The sequence below is a fragment of the Protomyctophum bolini genome (assembly GCF_963924005.1).
Source record: "Protomyctophum bolini genome assembly, chromosome: 12".
Taxonomy (NCBI): Eukaryota; Metazoa; Chordata; class Actinopteri; order Myctophiformes; family Myctophidae; genus Protomyctophum; species Protomyctophum bolini.
In genome coordinates, this window is record NC_137873.1 from 25,482,477 (window position 1) to 25,504,261 (window position 21,785).

Sequence of the window (21,785 nt, forward strand, 5' to 3'; positions counted from 1 at the left end):
CATATAGGAAGCGAAAAGGGAAAAAAATATATATACAGTGAGGGGAACAGGGGGATAAAAGAAAAGAAAACGAAAGACAGAGTGTAGGGCGCCTGCACACAACACCATGCGTTGATGCCATGTGTGCATATGTGCAGGCACCCAACACCACGTCCATACAAAAACATAGTACAATCCATAGTACAAAGACAGAGTGTAGGGCGCCTGCACACAACACCATGCGTTGATGCCATGTGTGCATATGTGCAGGCACCCAACACCACGTCCATACAAAAACATAGTACAATCCAGATACAAATTCAGCTTTTACAGAGGCCAGTTTCGAATTGCAGCCATCCGTAGGTGCCCTTTGAGAGCAGTTTTGAAGGAGCCAAGGGATTCACATGTCTTAATGACTGTTGGTAGGGCGTTCCACATTTTGGTCGCATAGGAGCGAAAAGAATTTAGTCCCTTGTTTGTGCCGAATCTGGGTTGTACATGGTTTGTTGCACTCCCTCTGGTGTTGTGGGTGTGGACTTCGTTTACATTAAGGAAGTATTTAGACAGGTACATGGGTATCTTGGTGGTGTATCTAATCTTGTGGACCAGACCCATTGCAAGATGCTGTACTCTGTCGTCGACCCTAAGCCATCCCAGCCTGTCAAAGTGGGCAGGGGTGAGGTGGGTTCGGGGGGTGAGGCCAAGTAGGAGCCTGACCAGTTTGTTTTGGGAGGTCTGGAGCCTTGTTTTAAGGGCCTTTGAGGTGCTGTGGTACCAGGAGGTGGATGCATAGTCAAAGAAACCTTGTACAAGGGCTCCTGTTAAGGTCTTCAAGGTGTTTTTGTCGACCAGTGAGGAGATCCTGTAGAGGAATCTTGTTCTTTGATTGACTTTTTTGATTACGTTGGTGGCCATCTTATCACCGGAAAGATTGGCCTCCAGGATGGAACCTAGGTAGGTAATTTGATCCTTCCGTGTGATAATATCATCACCAACTCTAACCAAGAAGCCGTCTGCCTTTTTGAGATTACTATTTGATCCGAAGAGAATGGATTCAGTTTTTCCCAGATGTAAGGATAGTTTGTTATCAGCGAGCCAGGTGCAGATTCTACCGAGTTCAGAGCTGAGGGTCTTTTCAACCTGCAGTTTGTTCCTGTCCGAGACCAGCAGTGCTGAGTCGTCTGCGAACAGGAACAAGTTGCAGTCACAAGCTGAAGTCATGTCGTTTACATATATTAGGAACAGTAAAGGCCCTAGTATGCTTCCTTGTGGGACGCCACAGCTCACTGGGAGGGGGGGGGACAGTGTTCCGTTCACTTCCACCATCTGTTCTCTCCCCTCCAGGTAGGATTGCATCCAGCTCACTGATGTGCTATCAAAACCAATAGCTTTAAGCTTGTTAACCAGTATGGAGTGGTTCACGGTGTCAAAAGCCTTTTGGAGGTCCAGCATGACCATGCCGCAGTATTTTCCAGCATCCACCTCGTGTTTGATGTGGTCGCTCAAATAGAGAAGGCATGTGTCAGTGGAGTGGGATGTTCTGAAACCAGATTGGAACTCGTACAACAATTTATTAGTGGCAAGATACTTTTCAACCTGTTCATAGACTATTTTTTCCATCACTTTCGAGATGGAGCTTAGAATAGAAATAGGGCGGTAGTTGCCGGGTTCTAATTTACTCCCTTTTTTGTACAGGGGGGTTACTTTGGCCAGTTTAAAATCTCTGGGGACTTCTTGGTCCCTTAATTAAACGGTAACAGTATAGGCTAAATAAGTGTCAGTGTCAATTCAGACAGAGCATTAAGATCAGCTGGTTTTCTCTATATACTGTACATACACTATGTAGGCCTATAGGTATTTGTTGTAATTTCCTATTGTGCCTTTGGTGGGTTATGTCTGAACTTGAAGTATGATTCATGCCCCCTAAAATGATCACTTTTGTCCAACTTCCTTTGTTTTTGAGTAGAGCATCGATGGATGGATAGATAAGAGCAAGTACTGTAGGCTTTTTCTCCATTACAATATTGCATTATTATTTATTTACAGGGTGTGTTTGGCATGGCAAAATGCAAAATACATCTTCTCATTAAATACGAAACATAAAACATTCTTCAATAATTAATCTAAAAAGTATTATTTTTAAGCAAATTCAACTGCAGCAGAATAACTTTCCTGTGTTCTCTTTGAAAGCTGTCATGAATGTCCAATTACATTTCACAATAAACAAACAAAATCACTGACAAAGTGACAATTATAACAATAATTGTACAGTTCTGCAACTTTCTGTTCTAATAAATAACAGATGAAATTAGTATATAGTCATATACAAAGTATAATATAACGGGAAACCGCCTCCAAAGCAAATACTGAGATGGAAGCGAGAGAGAGCGTTGAGCCCTGTTGCCATATCAGTCATACATGCTTGCATTACATTGGTATCGTCACTCCAGTTACGCACATTTGATATCAGCCTTTATTACACACTTTATGTATATTTTATTTTCATTTGCTTTAATTGAAAACATTACTGCAATGTGTGGGTAGCTTTCACTAGCATTTCTCCAACTCTTTTGCACCTGTAAACCTGTGAAGTTGATTTTAAAGCTTTAATTATTTGAGGCTTTCATAGACCACTGTGCCTGGTCCATTTATATTTACAACATTGCACAATTAGTGTGAGAAAAAACAAGAACTTGCATATTCCCCTGAAAACATTATGAGCATCTGCTTCTGAAGTTCTGACAAAATTCCAGATTTATCCAGGCAGGCTGAAGTAAATGCAAGTCATGTCAAATTGCAAATTGCATTACTGTATGTCCATGAGCCTGTTCTGCTAGGCCAGGCTGTCAAGCAACTGACTGTGTATGTCTTGGAAGCTGGGTCTTTGCTTGGCGTTCCTTCTCCAGCAGCCCAGCATGAGGTCATTGAAGACAGAATCTGGACAACAGGCAGGCTTTGGCAGATACACCTGAGAGCACAACAGAAATGAGGAAACGGAGTCATGAATTGCAAACATAGTCATCAATACAACATTACGATTTCTTCCTACTATACTGAAATATATACTAGATTGTGGCCTGTTTCCATGGGTAGAACTTGTTTGGAGGGTGACTGTAGCTGAGTGCGCAAAGAGGCCGTCTGGGAATCGGCAGGTCGCTGGGTTTCCCCCCGGTGTCGTGACTTGAACACTAGACACTTATCTACTAATATAGGCCCCTGGGGGACCCCGGGCTGTCACTGCTCCTAATAGATACGATGGGTAATTGCAGAGGACAAATTCCACCTGTGTAAATGTAATGCAACAATTACAGACCTGGGGGCACAATATATTATTATTTTAATTTGTCACCTGCTTTGCCTGGTCCCTGAAGAACTCTCCCGTGTTTTCGATGACCTGTTCATCAGAGAGATGGGAGTAGGGCTGCTTCTTACATAGAGTCAGAATCTCCCACAGAGTCACCCCAAATGCCCACACATCACTGGCCATGGTGAACTTCCCCTGGAAGAGTGATAGCAAGGTATGACATAATTACAACAGAAACGTTTCGAGCCAAGGCTCTTCATCTGGTCAAACTCGTTTTTCCCTCTACACCAAATCTTGTGGTGTTCATTCTTTTTCTAACCCAGCACCTCTACCAAGTGATTTACGTATTCTATTCGTTTTTGTATGACAAAATGACAACACATACACACTCGTACAAACTTCCCCTGGAAGAGTTACCGGTATATAGCAAGGTATGACAAAATGACAACACACACGTGAACTTCCCCTGTAATAGTGATATAGCAAGGTATGACAAAATGACATCACACGCACGCGTGTGCGTACTGTAGTAGTTTGTACATGAGAAAATGAACATGTCTCAATTTATCAATTCCTCAACATCTTTTTTTAGGATACTACAGAACAAAACCTCACCAGTAGGATGCTCTCCCAGGACATCCAGCGAATGGGCAGAACGGCTCTGCCCTGGATTCTGTAGTAGTCCCCACGGTACAGGTTGCGGCTCATTCCAAAGTCGGCAATCTTTATGGTGTAGTTCTTGCCCACAAGGCAGTTGCGTGTGGCCAAGTCACGGTGGACAAAGTTGAGTGAGGACAAGTACTTCATCCCAGATGCAATCTGTGCAGCCATGCCAATCAGCTGGTTGTAGCTAGATGCATGGAATACAAGGAAGTGAAAGGATGTTTGGTAACCCACTGTAACTAAATGTAATTCTATTCCTTTCACCACTTAAATCCGAGCTTATACTTAGTTCACCTGCAAACTCACAATGTGTCACAATGTGATGCATTGTGAGCTTGTAAATTAGTTTATATATATATATTGAAATTGTATTTCCTTTAGAGGATAGCCCCTTGAGATGTTAGCCTGGTGTGCTCCTCGGGCACAACACAATGAATACAGTACATAGACAAAACAATACATTAAACACAGAACAATACACTTACAACAACAAAACATAGATGCTCTCCAAACCACTCAAACACTACATCATGCACTGAAACACCTAACAAAATACTAATAATAGGCATACTAATAATGAAAATAATAAAGATAAATAAAGATAAAGTTAAAAAGAATAATCAAGCATTAAAGTACACACCTCTCAAAAAAATGGGTTTCAGGTCTACAAGCAAAGAAGCCTTGAAAATGTTAAATTATGTCATTGATCTCAAAGAAACAGACAAGTTATTACAATCAGATGGAGCTTTAAACTGAAAAGCACGTCTCCCAGTTTCGTTAGATGTTGTGGGTACAGAAAAATAAAGTTGTTGAGTATGTCTAAGAGGTTATTATTAAATGTAACTAATAACTGTCAATTTAAGGTATCATACATGACACAATGATGTGTCTGGTAGGGAAACCTCAAGACAAATCTACAGATACTATTGTACACAACATTTAATGAATGGAGATGAGCTTCTATAGTATTCTGATATCACCATAATCAATAACAGGAAATAAGAGTTGTTGAACAATGCGTTTTCTTATTGTGAAAGTAAAGCAATTTATAGACCTGTACATTATCTTGAGACTAATATTAATCCTAGTTTTAACTAGAACTGCACTCTGTCGAGTGCCTACTTGCTTGTTGCACACAAGTAGGCCATAAATGGTAGGCCATAAATATTGAATTATTAGGTTTAGCTATTTGCTACGTACCTAGTTTGTGGAGGTAAAAAAGTAGTAACGTAATGTTGTAATTAATATGGATGAGTGACGGCTTTCGATGGTGACGTATATGTCGATCAGTGTCGGGTGGATTAAAGGAAATGCCTCTATGTATATGTAATTTTATACGTTGATTAGCGGTATAATGTGGTTACTTTGCGTATGCCCCGTTTGATGCGTATGTATCGTAGCAGCATATGACGTCAGGGTATAACTAGCTCTCAATGATGACGTAATAAAGATGTGGATTAAAGGACCCAATGCCAGGGTGTAATTGGTTTTCGATGGTGACGTAATGACGATATGTTTTAGTGTCGGGAGGATTAAAGGTAATGCTCCTATGTATACATGTACAGTATGGAATCTGGCACCACTGCCATATCAAGCACAAGTAGTCATTACGTCATACACTGGCACGGCGCATACACATCAAACGGCGACATACGCATCGAAGCACTGGACGAAAACTATTATTTAAGTTATTACTTGCGTGCTCTGCTTGCGCAAGTAATAACTTTAATTTAGAAGTTCTTTAAGATTTTTGAAAACATTCAACAATAATGATATGCTCACAATACAATTCTTGTTGTACACAATACAGCACTGCACTGTCTATCCACTAAATGTCGCATTGAGATTACAACAGTGTATCTGGACGTCCAGGATAAGTATGAAAAATCACACTCATGTGAAGTAAGGGGCACGTTTGTTTGCTTTTGTACGTCACGAGGTCCATAGACTTGGCTGCCACATGACGTCACGGTGGGGCATGCTGTTTTTGGAGGCGCATGAATAAGACAAAGTCCATAGACCTGGCTGCCAGACATTGCAGGGGTTAGCGCCCCTCAAAAACACATGATATTGACAAATCCAGCCTACCTGACCGTGGCCATGGTGCCAGATCTCCTCTCCTCTGTGTTGCTTTCTTTCTCCTCCTCTTTCTCATCTTCATCACCGTCCACCTTCAGCCGGAGGCTGGAAAGGAACTGGTTGAGGTCTCCGTTCTCCATGTACTCTGTGATCATACAGAGGGGGTCTGTGTCCACGCACACCGCCAGCAGACGCACAATGTTGGGGTCCCTCAGACGAGACATGATTCGAATCTCCTTTAGGAAATCATTCCTGCAACTCAGCAACAACTGTGATTAATTCACTGACTGACTGAATCGATTATTATTTCAATGATATGGGTATATTCAACTGGGGGCATTTCATGTGTGTTGAAATGTTGAGATTGTTTAGTTCTCTAATCAGAAAAGTATTCAAATGTAAAAGTTCACACCACCTTGTGAGCTTATAGAGGGTATATGTGCATGCGGCATTCATAAAGTGAGTGTCAAAGTGAGTTTAATGTCGTTTAATGCAATCAGATAGGACTCTTCTGTTTGGATGTATGGGCTGTGAAGTGTGTTAATCATGTCGTTGGAACAGTATACGGAACATTTCCACCAAGATTCTCTCAACTCTTTTTCTCTGTTTTAGTCTAGTCATCAGCACCATTAATTCAGTCAGTCAATGGTATATTATATATAGGCTACCTTGCATTCTTGTTGGCGTCTTCCCTCAGTGTCTTCACTGCCACCAGCAAAGGAGACTCACTGCTGCCCTCTATGGACAGGTCCTCATCCAGAAAGTCCTGCATCCCCTCCGCCTCACACAGGTGCACCTACGGAAGCAAAGCACTTCAAAGTCACTCAATCAAATGTGTTTTGCCTAGTGCTTTTCCATTTACTGTTGCACCACAAACCAATTCATATACCCTGCCATTTATCTCTGCCTCTTGTTAAACATTTCACATTTGAGTAATTCCAAGTATAGTAACCTTTCATGCGGAATATGAGCCATAACGCTATATTTGTGTCAGGGAATGTTTTTTATTTTTAATTTTTTTAAAGAAATGTACCTCTCCGAACTGGCCCTCTCCCAGTTTCTCCTTGAAGGTGAGTTTGTCCCTGGAGAACTCCCTCATGGCCGTGTCTCTGGCGGTGAGGAGGCTCATGTTGACAGCTGTGATGGAGTAGGTGTTGGTGCCTGAGGCCTCCTGGAGGCTGATGATGTCGGCCTCCGCATAGTGAGGAGCACCATCTGAACCGGCAGCCTGAGGGGCTCTGGAAGAGCTGCTTGGCCCTGCTGCTGTGAAGCACGCACGCACACATGCACACACGCAAGCAAGCACCCACACACACCCGCAGTACACGTTGGTTAATGGTAAAGGGTAAATTTATATAGTTCCTTTATGCAAAGCGCTGTATTACATTACATGCATTACATTCGCACGCACGCATGTATGCATGCACGCACGCACACACGCACACACACAGTCACACACACACAGTCACACACACACCCTCGCTCCTCCCTTAGTCAAGTGACTACCCCAACCTCTTTATAACCCCCTTTTTTCCCCAACCTGGGCAACCAAGGCACCAATCTGCTCATTGGGGGCAGTTTAAGGGGTGATTCATGAACCTTTTTATTCCCAATCACTCTCTATAGCCACTGCCACCCCCGCCGCCCACATAGGCTATAAGTAATTAATCTGAGTAATGACCTTCCATGACCCACCAACCATCCGACGCACACACCCACACACTCTGAGAGCTCACCGAGATCCTCGGTAGACTGAGCGAACTCGGGCAGCTTTCGTATGAGGCGGGACGGTTCCTGGTAGTCAGAGCAGAGGGGGAAGATCCTCTCATAGGTGGAGTTGGAGTTGGAACCACCCTCGCTGGAGAGAGAGGAGTTCTGGAAGGAGAAGGCCTGCGTTTGGACCGCCAGGCGGGCCGTCAACTCATCGTCCAGCAGGCGCCGGGACGCCTACGATGGAACACAGGGAGGGAGGCGGTAGCTCGACTTATGTCTGTTTATTTTTAAACGGACAGGCCCTAACTGTTCTTGAAGTGGGTTCCGGCAACCCCGAAATGGGAAATGGGAAAAGTGGTCCTATTTTATTCTTTCAGCAAATAGCCCATCTACAAGCTCACAATGCACTACGAAGCGATGCATTATCAGCTTTTAGATCGGCAAAATTTTGACGAATCTTCTCTTATAGGCACAAAACTGTTTCAAATGGAGGTCAATGATCAATTTGACAGTCCTTGACATGAGAAGCACTGCCCATGTTACTGTATGTTCAGTAACATGAACAATGCAAGTAAAAATCAGCGCTAAAAGCGACAACAACGCAGGAATCTATCGATGACACTGACCAAAACATTTATGAAGCTGTTCAAATGGAAGAAGTGTCCCTCTCACCTTCTCCAGCATCTTCTGCCACACCTGTCGCCACAGGATGATGACTATAACGGCCAATAGGATGGCAATGATGGCAACCAAGCATCCAATCAGGATCCTCGTATTGCTGTCATCCACTTTATGGGTGGGGTCATCTCCTGAGGGACCATGAGGAGTGAGGAGATGAAATGGATTAGACTTAATTAATAATATTTTTATACATCAAACCACCATTTATAATATTGTATAGCATTACATTCTCAGAAAATTCGAAATAAACCAGAATTTCTTTCTTTAATAATCCCTTTCTTTTTTTCCTGTAAGTAGTCTGTAAGTGAACTACCTCAACTAGGACGTTTTTTGAATTCCATAGCCCAGAGAATCTGATTAATGTCAAAGTTCTGTCAAGCGGAGAGTGATTAAGGTGCTTGGATCCCAGGCTGATATGGTAGTTTGTTGTCCAGTTCAGGTAAAAAAAAATACTGCAGGGTAAAAACAATGTAGGCTTAATAGAGCCTACATTGTACTCTGATAGTACAATGTGGGACTTTTGGACGCTGACTGCACATTTATCCACTAGGGGGTGCTGTGGTACAACTATGCACAACTCAAAGCTGCAAACTGTGTCAAGTCAAGTACTGTAGATAGAGTCAAGATGTTTTTCTTGGAGACTGTTATGAATTATGATATATATTTTACCAAGATTCTGACATATTGTACAAAGAGGAACAAATTCATGAACAACAAACGAAAACAAAATAAAAGAAAAACACATTTGTTTAAAGTATGCCAATTCTTAGATATTTTGAACCATGAACCATTCCTTTATTTGTACAGCATATTTTTGTTATAATAGCAATGCTCCAATAAATAAAACTGAGTGATTGAATCCATGGGGTTAATTTTGCTGACCTGGGAGTATGTTTGTTGGGTGTCCACGTTTACGAGGACTAAGAGATGTGTTGTACACTGCCGAGCCTGAAAAACACAATAAGAGAAATAGGCTGATGAAATACAGGAAGCATTGGAAAACACTGTCGAGAATCAATAGGGTTTATTTCATTCATATAATAATGCATTCATTTATACAACTGCTAGCTACAATATAGAAAGGTAGAAAGTACAGGCAGAAGTCTAGAAGACAGTCTAAGCTTCTATAAAGAAAACCTTCAACAATGGGGATCGATTATCTCTCTGAACCATATAGCCTAATGCCCTAATAATGCAATCTTCCAAGCCTCCGGTAGTCACCCCCCACCCCCCCCCCCCCCACACACACACACACACACACACACACACACACACGCGCACACGCGTGTGACACACACACGGCTCTGACACACGCGCCTGCTGCAAATAAACAAACAGACAGACAGACAGACACGATCCTAGAAAGAGTGTACACCTCATGGAAGTTGAGAGGCGTAGTCTGGGTTGTTAGGAAGTGAAAACTGCTCAGTCACAAGTTTGTGACAGTTTGAAAAAGAAGTTAATTGATCTTCATAACAAACTGCTTAACAAGGTAATTTTGTGCAGGTGAGTTATAGCTACAAGCTAGCATTAACGTGCGTGTGTAAGTGGCGCGTGTGTGAGTGAGTATGGAGACATTTGGCTGAGGATAGGGAGGGTGAAATGAATAACACGTTTATGTGCTTGAAGTGCTATGCATTTATACATATTACAGAAATACAGACACAATGTTTTGTTTGGGTTGTCACAGCACCAAATCCTTAACTGTTGATGGTTTAATTCAAAGTGATATTAAACGTGTTAACTTAATTGCAACCTGAATTGAACATAGGCCTAATATATATTTCTATCTTTCAATTTATTTCAAGTCATAACCTGCAGGTATAGGCCTATGTCCAAAGTCAGCTTCCCTCCTACAATCTATTATTTATCAGATATTAAACTAACATTACGTATACTGTACGTACACCAACATGTATATGTTGTATGTTAAGTTGTGACAGGATATAGGGTATGTAATAAAAAAGTCAACCAAAGAACATGCATGATTCCTATATCACTGGTCAACAAAAACACCTTGAAGACCCTAACAGGAGCCCTCATACAAGGTTTCTCCGACTATGCATGGTGCATGCACTTCTTGGTACCACAGCACCTCAAAGGCCCTAAAAACAAGTCTCCAGACTTCCCAAAACAAACTGGTCAGACTACTACTTGGCCTCGATCACTCCCTGAACCCACCTCACCCCTGCACACTTTGACAGGCTGGAATGTCTTAGGGTTGACGACAGAGTACAGCATCTTGCAATGGGTCTGGTCCACAAGATTTGATAAACCACCAAGATATACCCATGCATGTACCTGTCTAAATACTTCCTTAATGTCAACGAAGTCCACACCCACAACACCAGAGGGAGTTCAACAAACCATGTGCAACCCAGATTCGGCACAAACAAGGGACTAAAACTAAATTCTCCAAAACGTAATAGATTCTTCAATCAATCAATGGGCTGTATAGGCCTATGTTGTAACCGGAAGGATGCAGTACATGTATGTATAGCTGTGTATAGTTGTTGCTAGTGAGTTGCGACAGGGTACAGTGTACACTGCAGTATATGGCTCTTGGTCAGCTTACTTTCTACCTTACTTACTTACTTATACTCAAAGATTATGGTGTCTCTGTCAAACTTCTCCACAGGTACATGAGCCAGGGTGAACCCCAAGCTCAGATTCTTTGCAGCCCTGAGTCCATTCTCCTGTGACATGCTGTGAATGCTGGACCCTAGAGCCTGCCCTAAATCCCTGAACAGCAGTGACCACTGCACTACACCAGCATGTTATGTGCAGTACTAGCCGCAATTTGCAACTCTAGATTTTTTTATTATGGGATAAATCTAGAGTTGCAGTACCCTCCATTGACTCCCTACTCATCCAAATTGCGTTTGCGATCTGCTTGTATTAAACGTTGTTAAATTCACCAACATTGCAGCTGTAGGCCAAGCTTGAATTATCCTCTTTCAATCTTCCGAGCTTGTTTTTCATAAAAATCCACCGGCGTAGACATGTTATGAGCTACTTTCTGTCAAGAACTTCTGTGCATGTGATTATTTTTCTGTGTGTAACATCTGTGCCCAGAGTCACATTGTTTCTATGCATTTTTTCCTAATTATCTGCTGGACTATATGCTACAAGAAGCCAGTGAGATGCATGTGTTGCCATAGCAACAGGCAGTGATTGAGAAGCCCTGCCCACAGCTCACCTGGCTGATGGACTGATGGGCAATCACAATGTTTGGGTCACCTGGAGAGATTGACTCTGTCAGTCCAGAGTGGAGGTGCAGAGAGACAGACAGGCTACTGGAGAAGCAAGAGGAATATTTCCCAAGTCTTGCCATATTTCTATTTTGGAGTACTTTCCTGGGGATTGGATTCTACCATTAGATTTAGAGACCTTCTTTCCACTTTTGGAGTTTAGATATTGGATATTGGACCAGACTTTACGAAGGAGTTTAAGGGTGGCCACACTCTACAGACTGGTTTGGATTTGCTTTATTTTTGGACACCTGAGTTTAGTTTTGGACACATGAGTTTCATTTGGACAGTGCTGGGACACTTGAACTTCACACCCCTACCTTTTGAGACAGTTTTATTTTATTTTGATTTGATTAAGTGAATTTTGTGATCAAAAACTTTATTTTTCTTTTGATTTAATAAATCACAGTTAAGCTTATTTACTGATTTATTTAGTGATTCTTATTCTGAACTGACCCACCACCTCCCTCATTTTTGCTATAATTGGTTCCTTAATTGTTATTGATGCAACCTTATAAGTGTTGCAGTTTGGAAGCACTCGTTTTCTTTAACGGGTCTGCTGCCTCCTGCATTATGTGCAGATTCAAAACAGGTGGTACGCAGGGCCGTTCAGTGACTTACGACGACTGCTTCCAAACTCCAGCACTTAGAAAAAACAATCGCCTGCACAGATTTTCTTGACAAAGTAGCTCATAAGATGTCTACGGTGGATTTTTATGAAACAAAAGCTTGGCAGATTGAAAGAGGATAATTCAAGCTTGGCCTAGAGCTGTTTTGGTGAGTTTAACGTAGTTTAATACAAGAAGATCGCAAACGCAATTTGGATGAGTAGGGAGTCAATGGAGGGTATTGCAACACTAGATTCATCCCATTTATAAAAGAGCGGCTAGTGCAGTACTAAAAATCCAAGACTGATATGGCAACCAGGAGAATGAGTCTGGTTGGTGCCATTGATACTGGGAGGAAAGTACTGGCCAGGAGGATGGAGATGACTGGAGATGCCGCTGGAGGGCTCATCATGAACTAGAGAGAGAGCCTCTATCCATGGGTTCCACAGTTTGACCCTAGCTGGCACACAACTGATGAAGTCAAGTAGAACACGGCTCAAGGTAGGAACATTGTTTAGTTTTTTGCTTCTTTGCTGCTGCTGTGTTGTGATATGATGTGTGTATACCAGTGTGATTCAAGCTGTTGTACTATGACTGGCTGGCAATGAAACATGTTCGGTAACTGTTTCTGGCTCTGGAATTGAATGCTGATGAATCTACAGTTTGTATGTTGTGTTGTATCTGCAGTTGAAGGTGTGAGTTGTAACAGGAAACCGTATGTGTGTACACATGTGTTTGTGGCTCTTGATCACTCAATTATCCTATGAGTGAATTTGCTATTTCATTTTGGTTCGAGCTAGAGGTTTTGGGCTTTAGACTTCAATTACCAAATGTTCATTTTCAATTGAAGACTGATAAACAGTAGGGTATGTGTGTTGTGTTGTGGTTTCGGAGGTTTGTTGAATTGTTGTGACAGGGTGACTGTATTTGGTATGGTGGAAAAGAATGTCTATATGTAGGCTTTGTCTATAGTACTCTATACTGTATGTAGCTTTTCAAAGTAGTTTTTTTTGGTAGTCTCTAAAAAGAGAATACCACCCAGCACTCACTGAACTGTCTTTTAAGGAACTTTATTATGTCTTTACATAATTGGCATGGTATACTGCAGAGCAGAGAGCACAACATACGCGTTTCAGTGTGTAGCCTTTGTCAGCATTGTATGCCTACTGCCTAGGCATTATTTATTCTCTCTCTCGCTCTCGCGCGCGCTCTCTCGCTCTCAGTAAAACAGTGAATATCAACTGATAATTGTGACTTGTCATTGATCTTTCATTGGGCTAGTTTCTGCTCCCGCCTATTTGCAACAGTTAATTTATTTCAACAGACGGTGTGTTGATGTATGGACTACTATGGAGTGCCCTCAGTGTGGGGGAGACCCCAGCACTGACTGCAAGGGCGTCCCTCACACAGTGTGATTTTTAAGAGAGAGGACTTGGGGTGTCCTGTTTAGTCCTGGGAAAAATAGTTGAGGCATACAAATGTGCCTTTATCCAACCAAAATGTTGTGCCTTTGAAAACTATAGATTTCTTCTGTCCAGCTCATGAATTTAGCCTGTGATAGTGTGATTAGTGAGTAATGAGGAAGAAAAAACCCTAATCTTGTAAGGGTATGGAAGGATAATGAAAGGGTGCATGAACCCTCACCACTATTGTGTCAGGTGGGTCTATGATGGACCCACTCGTCACAATAGTTTCAGGTTGCTCTTAGTCACGATGGTGGTCCCCGGGTCAAAATCAGTTAAAAACCCCTGCTGGCTGCTATACATCAAAGCATACATCTCTGCACTTATACAGAGTCAGAGAGACAGGTGAGGTGCTGTATTTGTATCTCTTTCTGGGGAACCTGTGACGGGTCACATCTATGATCTGACAGAAGACTACCTGCAACCTTCACTGAACCTCAAGGTTCAGGGATAACTGCTAATAGTTAGGATGGGTAAATTCTGTGTATCATATGCAAATATACTGCAGCAAATAGTACACAATTATTATGGAGTTTCTAGTCCCTCTCACCTGACTGGAAGGCCACTTCGCTGAACAGCATCCACCGGTCATTGAAGTAGAAACGACATCGGATGGTGCTGGCAGTCCGGTCCCCAAGGGGCACCGTAATGAAGCGGGCGCTTTGGCTCACGCGGTCCACTGGGAGCCTGAAGGACATGGGGTTAGCCTCCCAGTCCGCGTCTGACCGGAAGGAACAGGCAGCCTGCCGGAACATTCTCACGCCACGGCTGAACATGTTACTGCAGTGGACCTGCAGGGTATAAATAATCACACCCGTGTGAAGTGAGGGGCGCTCTTATCATCTTAAGATGATTATAGGTGACAAAAAAACAAACTGTCAAAACAAAAATTCAATTCTCTTTGTTGTTAATGGGATTTCCCATCTTCCATCTTGATTGGCTTCCAAAGCTCACATGATGCCACTCATTCTTTTCCTAATCAGCCTCACGGTGGCACTATAACAGGGCAATTCATGTTTTTACCTATACTGTAGCTGCCTCGATCTGTGTACAACTTTGTATGCGCACTCCCTAGAGGCCATGGAAAAACATTTTCCCTGCATCCCTCCACATCTGCCGGTTATAGCGCCACCATGAGGCAGATTTCTGCAAAACACATTGTTTATATTAGTCGCTCAGATTTCATCCAAATCTCACACAAATCGGTACACATGATCTCTGTAGTCATGTGATCAAGATGAGTCTGTTGGATTTTCCAGATTCTACACTGATTGGCTAAGATTGCCTTCCAAAGTTTTCAGGAGTGGCCCGTTTCGTACACAATGCTGCAAATGTCATGCTCATCCAGAATTCTATCCTCAGAGTTCTGGCTCTGCATTTCCTCAACAGAATGCAGAAAATTGTTGCAAAAAACATAAACAAAAATGTTTATATTACTCCTAAACATTTTGCATACACAATCCTCCTGGTGGAGACCTGTGCCCAGAAGGGCACTGTATCTAGTTGTAGTTGCAATGAAAGGGGATAGCAGCCAAATTGTCCTGAACTGGAGAAAAAAAACTCCTTTATTTCCACCCCTAGCTGTACTCGTTATATAATATTAATGTCTACTAGCGTAAACTCTGTTTAGCTGTAATTATGGATGTAATCTTGTTGTAAAATCTGCACCTTCATGGAGGTGAAGTTTCTGATGTGATCAAAGTCGAAGGTCATCTCCACGTAGCCCTTGGGGAAGCTCTTGTTGGTCCAGCCCACATAGTCATATCCAGGCCACATGCTGTAGATGTGACTGTGGAGAAAATCATCCAGACCCCATGTACCATCTGTCAGCTGGCCCAGACCATTGGACAGTCTGGTCGGTTGATGGATGGATGGATGGGAGATTTGTAGGAGGTGGAGAAAAGAAAAGGTCATTCAGAGCCAAAACGGTGCATGGAGTCTCAATATGATCACAAACTTTATACTGAAATTAAATTAATATTTTAAATGCATTCAGATATATGTATCAAGCACTTGATGGCACTGTAAATGCCAATGTGGTTTAATCCATGCAAACAAAGGGTTTATTTCTAACTTATTTCAGAGAGAGCAATAAACTTCAGACCTTTCACCTGAGGCTCCATCATATACAGAGTCATTTAGGTAGACATCCAGGCCTCTGTAGGTCATCTGCTGACCTTCTGGAGAACTATAAGACATCAGACCATCTAACAGGGTTAAAGGAAAACCATCATTTATCATTTGCAATTTAGCAGCTCTTATCCAGTGTGACTTACAATAATCAAGGTGTATATATATATTTTTTTGGCCTAAAGCAGATAAAAATGGAGGTCTTTGAAATTAAAAAGGTTGAGTTGATGATATAATATTCAGTATAATGGAGAGAAGTGACTAACCCAGCCATTCACAGCCATAGAGTTCCACTCTCATACACACAATCATGGAGTGATCTGTCACTGGTATGAAGCGAACAAATCGGGCAATGATCGGTGGCTCCAGGTCCTTCAACACCACATCGTACGCGTTCCTGTTTCCCTCTATGATCTGCCACATGAAGGGAGTGAAACATCATTCAAATGGACTGATACTTAAATAGTGAATTTATGTTGTGAAAACAAAAAGATGGGTATATATGCATTGCAGATTATTAATCCACCAATTACTCTTATTTGCAATTTCACAACTGGTGATTGTTGCGTGGTGATAAATGCTGTGCACTTATGCATCCACTGGTACACAGCTTTACAAGTCAGAAGGCATTGTGTTTTTGGGCTGTCCATCAGTGCGTATAGCCAAATCTTGTGAATGCAATATGAGGCGCAAATGTCCACTTGGTCTCAAGGATGAAATGATTATTAGAAGTAAGTGGTCAAAGGTTAAAGTCAATGTGACCTCACAAAACATGTTCATTAATTGAATTCAAAGTCTTCATCTACAGTCTACATACACTGTACAGACATGGATGTATGGCAACTGGTTGGCAGGGCCCCGGGGGCCTACTGTACATCCACAATGTAGTATTTCTACTGTATGAATTGGAATACACAGATTAATAACTGAATAAGGCTGCCAGCTTAGCTCTAGTTAAATAGTGCAATATGAACATAATGCTATGACGTGCAGTGTGATATGGAATTTGCTCACCTGCCTTCCCTTCCTGTCATGCCAGGCCACCCAGCTGCTGCCGTCCCGGCTGTATTTGATCCTGTAACGCTGGGCAAACTCATTACCCATGCCGTCAGCATGGCGGCCCTGAGTGCCCACGAGTGTGATGAAATGTATTGAACGCAGGTCCACTTGGATGTACTCCTTCAGACTGTCTGGTTCCGACATGATGTCTGGACACCATGCTCCATCCCCGTCACCATTATCAAAGTCTAATCTAGAGAGGAGAGGAGAGGGTGCTATATGTTATTCTTTGGGTAGACCCATGTGTAAAAGTATTTCAATCAATTCAAACTAAACAAATGGCTTCAGATTGAGAGAGTGTCTGAAGCCTGTCCTCGATGGGGTATCCGGATGTAAAAACTAATTCACATCCGAACTAAACCAAAACCGTACGAATCAATTTTTTTTTCTTTCCTCCCATTCAACATTCCCCAGTGGTAGGTGCTGTATCGGCTTATACTGGGCTACCGCCTGGCTTTACTCCCACATAATAGTGGACCGCTGTTTCCCAAACTGTGGGTCGGGACCCATTTGTGGGTCACAACTCGTTTGTTTGTTTGTTTTATTATTATTATTATTATAAAAAAATATATATAAAAAGTGGAAAAAGAACCACCGCTGGAAAAACTTAAGAGAGGTGCTGGAGCCACAAAGGGAACATGAGAAAGAATAAAGGGAAGCTCCGCACACTCAGATCTGCGCACAATCAATGTATTTATTTAGCAAGCTTTCGGTCTACTGCCTGAAGAAGGTCAGTAGACCGAAAGCTTGCTAAATAAATACATTGATTGTGCACAGATCTGAGTGTGCGGAGCTTCCCTTTATTTTTTCTCATATATAAAAAATGTAAAATGATTTTATACATTTTCAAACAAACAAATGTAAGAAATTCCATAACTAAATAAAAAAATTAAGAAATCACAATGCTTTGGTACATACCTGCCAAATCTGGCTGCAGTCGACTCGGACCACTGGCTGGAGGCAGAGATGTCCTCATCCTGAATCTGCCCACCGGTCATGCCAAGAGGATAGCGACACATCTCTATCATATAATATAGTCATATTAAAGCAGATCTCATAGAATGTCCTTCATAATATAATATGCATTTAGGGGAATATTTTCTGGTCTCTTTTACAGCTGGCGTTGATAAGGCTTAACCATGCCATATGTTTCTTAATTATGGTTCTTCCTTACACACTGGGATCATCACAAACATTTATTTGATGTCTCATTCATTGTTGACCTTTTCATTTGTGGTGAAAAATCGACCTTGTTTCCAAAATGTTACGTCGCCATCGTCATGTAATATTCACATTCTGTGTGGATGTAGCAGTTTAAATTAGTGTGTAATTAGTGTTCATAAACAGTATATCGCCAGGTTAACATGGTCAAGTGTCTTGCCAGGAGACATTCATGTTTGTACAGTACACTGACTGGCCGAGCTGGACGTCGAACCGACTAACCTTCCTATTCCCACATGGCCTCTCTCTAGCCACTCAGCCACAGCTGACCTCCCCAGTGTTTGTGTTCCTATAGGCCTGTGCCTATGGTTCCATGTGTGTGCACATACAGTCCATGTGGCTGTGTCCTTGTGTCCAGAGCTCGTCCCTTCCCCCAGCCCGGCAGGCCTCTGCGTCCAAACAGAGGCATCTCTATGTAGGTGCCAGTCCAAGCAAAATGAGCCGGGAAGGGAGTGGCCTCTGGGGCTGACTTCTCTTTATTTTTTCTATCCCCCCCTTTTCCCCCTCCTTTCATAATTTGTACCACCAGGGCCAAATGAGAGGAAGTCACGTTTCGGGTGCAACTGCTAACCTGCTGAAAGCACCCAAGTTATCAAACACGAAAAATGTAAAGAAATATACGGCATTGTTACACGATGTCGCCTCTGTATAAAAACAATGTGAAGTTGAGTTTCGTAACGTGATTCAGCGACCAAAGTGCCACTTACTGTGCCTGGTAGAGCAGCAGTGTTTACTCTCACCTATACTACCTGATACTTAACCTCCCCACACTGAAACGCACAAATACACTTTGAGCCTGAGCACAAATAACCTTTTCACTCTTAAATATTTTAAGTGAAGGAGTCAAATGCACGTGCGCGTGCGTGTGTGTGCGTGTGTGTGTGTGTGTGTGTGTGTGTATAAGCCCAGACCTGAGCTCACTCTGTCTTCTCCACCTACAACTTTTCAGACATCTTTCTTTTTTTTCTCGTAACTGCCCCCCCGCTTGTGAAAGGCCTGCCTGTTCTGAGGTTATTTGCTGTCTGGCCATTGGATAAACCACACACACACACACACACACACACACACACACACACACACACACACACACACACACACACACACATATTCTGACATGTTCAGCCCACCCAGCTAACACTTAATTTATGTGCTGTCATACAACAGTGTCTTGTGACGAAAATGGGAGATCTATAAGCTCACAGCGCTTCGCTAAAGGAACTCGGCATGGGCTTGTAAATCTGCTATTTTTGCCAAGGCGACACCGTCATACAACAAAGTATACTGTAAAGACTTGGGCTTAAAGTTGTTGTCCGTCTCCATCATGTCAACATTCTGGTGTTATTTTAAGCTCATCTACAGTGCGCCAACATTCAATGACTTGTACTTAAGCCTCATTTACACTCTGTAGTGTGACAGTATCGCTTGCCAAAAAGAAATATGAAAATCATACAATATTTGAGGTTGTGGGACGAAGTCTGAAGAGATTACCACGAAAAGTATTTCTCTCCATCTCTCTCTCTCTCTTTCTCCTCCCATCTCCGATATTGTACTTCATGTTCAACTGGCACACTGTATGATAATGACACTGTATGATAATGACATATTATGTCATTATCATACAGTGTGCCAGTTTTTTTTTTTCTCCATACTTTTTTATTGAATGTAAAGTGCCACTTCATACCTGGGTTGACCTGTGACCTGGCCATGGCAGCCAGAAGCAGTAGTAGAAGGACCTGGTGTCTCATCTGTAAATCCTCCACAAGCTTCATCTCAACTCTGTGAGCTGCAGCACAGCAGAAACAATGTGTAAAAGGACGCTTTACATTACATTTATTTACCCACTGACATCACACCGTTAAGGGAATAAGGGAAGACAATCAAAATCACGTGTTTGTGTTGGTGCAAAACAACAGCACTACTCGCATTGATTTGGCTCCTTTTTGTGGCTCAAGAGCTTATAAGACATCATCTTCATGTTGCAGGTACCTGCACTACAATACGTTAACCATAGCCTTGCACTAGGACAGAACATAACATCTAAATAACACTGTATACATTCCGTCTCGCGATCCCAAAGGTGCAGTTGTTTTTTACTCCTACAGGACAAGGCAAAGGCGGACTCGGTCATGCCCCATAATACCTGTATGTGTTTCTCAAACAATATACTTTGTGTGACAAATTGTCAAAATGGCCCATCTACAAGCGCACAACATGTTACATCACAACACGTTGTTTGCTTGTAGATCTGACCACATACACCCAAGATCTCCACCGATTTGATTCCAAATTGAGGCCTGCGTGTCCCATGTCCTTCACCTTCACTTTTCCTGTCTTCTGTACCACATACAGTATGTAAATACATCATGGCAAGCTGTGATAGATTGATAGATAGATAGATCATTGCATAGTGGCATTAGTGGCACACACACACACACACACACACACACACACACACACACACACACACACACACAGTCCTTCCTTTCCTACCACAGTGGTGGTAGTGTGCGCCAGGGTGAGTTTATTTACCTTGTAAAAGGCCTGTCCGCATCTCAGTGAGACGCTCGGGTATGCTGTACAGAACACGCACTAACATGGATGACTACTGTACTTACTTTACACTCATTCATGTGGTCTGCTCACCCCAAAGAAACTTGACTAAGGGGCAACCGGGGGAGACAAATACTGACTCTGTATTTCTGCGTCGGTGTGGTTTGGTTGCTGTAAAATCACGAGTGTTAAATCCACTCCGAGAGGGTACAAATGGAACCAAATAGACCTGTATACAAATGGTTCTATTTGCATCCTCTCGATGTGGAATTAACACAGAGTGGTTTACTTTGCATCCACATGGCCTATCTCTGAAGGATTGGTGTGGTTCCAATTAGTGCTCTTCTTGGAAGCGACTGAATAAATACTGTATACAATTTTACTCTTTCGTACATGAATGCATGAATTAGTACGGGAATTTAACAGGAAATGTAGCCTAAAAATCTCAAACTCAGTAATGTCTTTTCCTGTGCTGTCACATAACCACCGTACATTTATAGAATGTACTGTTACAATAGTATGACAATATGGCACATTAAAAACACAGATTATTACTGCAGGAACACAAATTAAACACAACACACGTCACACACACACACACACACACACACACACGGTCTGTCAACCTGATCTTTCAAACAGTGTGACAAGGACTTAATTTAGGACATAATTGGGATTATCATCTACAGACGATACACAAGACACTGTTAAGACTTACTTTTGCCTGATCGTCTCTCCTTATTCCATTGGAAACCATCTGTCACAAGGAATATTCCACATCTACTTAGTTTGTTTGCAGCGCTGAGATTCACTGACCTCGCTCTTCCTGTGAAGGACTTTCTGAGAAACTAAGAGGAGAGAGAGAGAGGGAGAGGAAACGAGGGCTGATGTAAGAATCCTTCATGGCTTGAGCTAAGTAGTTATGAAAAAAAAGAAGAGAAAATAACACACTTTGAGATTTTGAGGTGAGGCCAAAAGTCCCAGAATTCCACCTGATTCACATAAGGTTTCAATTATGGCCCAGAGGGGACATTGAGCCCAGCGGTCTCTGTTGGCCGGCCGAGAACCCTGTAAAATCCTGAGT

At 42.3% G+C, this 21,785-nt stretch overlaps 1 protein-coding gene across 3 annotated transcripts; it reads right to left on the reverse strand.

The window, feature by feature from the left end:
- Positions 1 to 806: 806 nt before the first annotated feature.
- Positions 807 to 21,692, reverse strand: LOC308325693 (discoidin domain-containing receptor 2-like). Of its 3 annotated transcripts, none has more exons than XM_080778319.1 (17): positions 21,420 to 21,692; positions 19,833 to 19,934; positions 17,849 to 17,951; positions 16,886 to 17,123; positions 16,138 to 16,285; positions 15,846 to 15,948; positions 15,410 to 15,593; positions 14,292 to 14,532; positions 9,302 to 9,367; positions 8,411 to 8,547; positions 7,762 to 7,972; positions 7,059 to 7,285; positions 6,694 to 6,821; positions 6,035 to 6,277; positions 3,899 to 4,133; positions 3,329 to 3,478; positions 807 to 2,947 (listed from the first exon to the last, which is right to left on the reverse strand). In XM_080778319.1, the coding sequence occupies exons 2-17, from the start codon at positions 19,918 to 19,920 to the stop codon at positions 2,813 to 2,815; spliced, it is 2,637 nt and encodes an 878-aa protein (XP_080634445.1). In that variant the 5' UTR covers positions 19,921 to 19,934; positions 21,420 to 21,692; the 3' UTR covers positions 807 to 2,812. The 3 variants fall into 3 exon arrangements, with proteins under 3 accessions (XP_080634445.1, XP_080634444.1, XP_080634446.1); XM_080778318.1 differs by having other exon boundaries at positions 7,059 to 7,288; XM_080778320.1 differs by lacking the exon at positions 21,420 to 21,692 and having other exon boundaries at positions 7,059 to 7,288; positions 17,849 to 17,913; positions 19,833 to 19,890.
- Positions 21,693 to 21,785: the final 93 nt, after the last annotated feature.

Excerpts from the sequence above, each read along its gene's own strand:
- LOC308325693 (XM_080778318.1), bottom strand. The coding sequence starts at position 19,920 with ATGAAGCTTGTGGAGGATTTACAGATGAGACACCAGGTCCTTCTACTA. Across the intron at positions 15,594-15,845 it reads GATGGAGCCTCAGGTGAAAG|ACTGTCCAATGGTCTGGGCC; the intron begins GTCTGAAGTTTA and ends TCAACCGACCAG. Across the intron at positions 14,533-15,409 it reads GAAACTTCACCTCCATGAAG|GTCCACTGCAGTAACATGTT; the intron begins GTGCAGATTTTA and ends TATACCCTGCAG.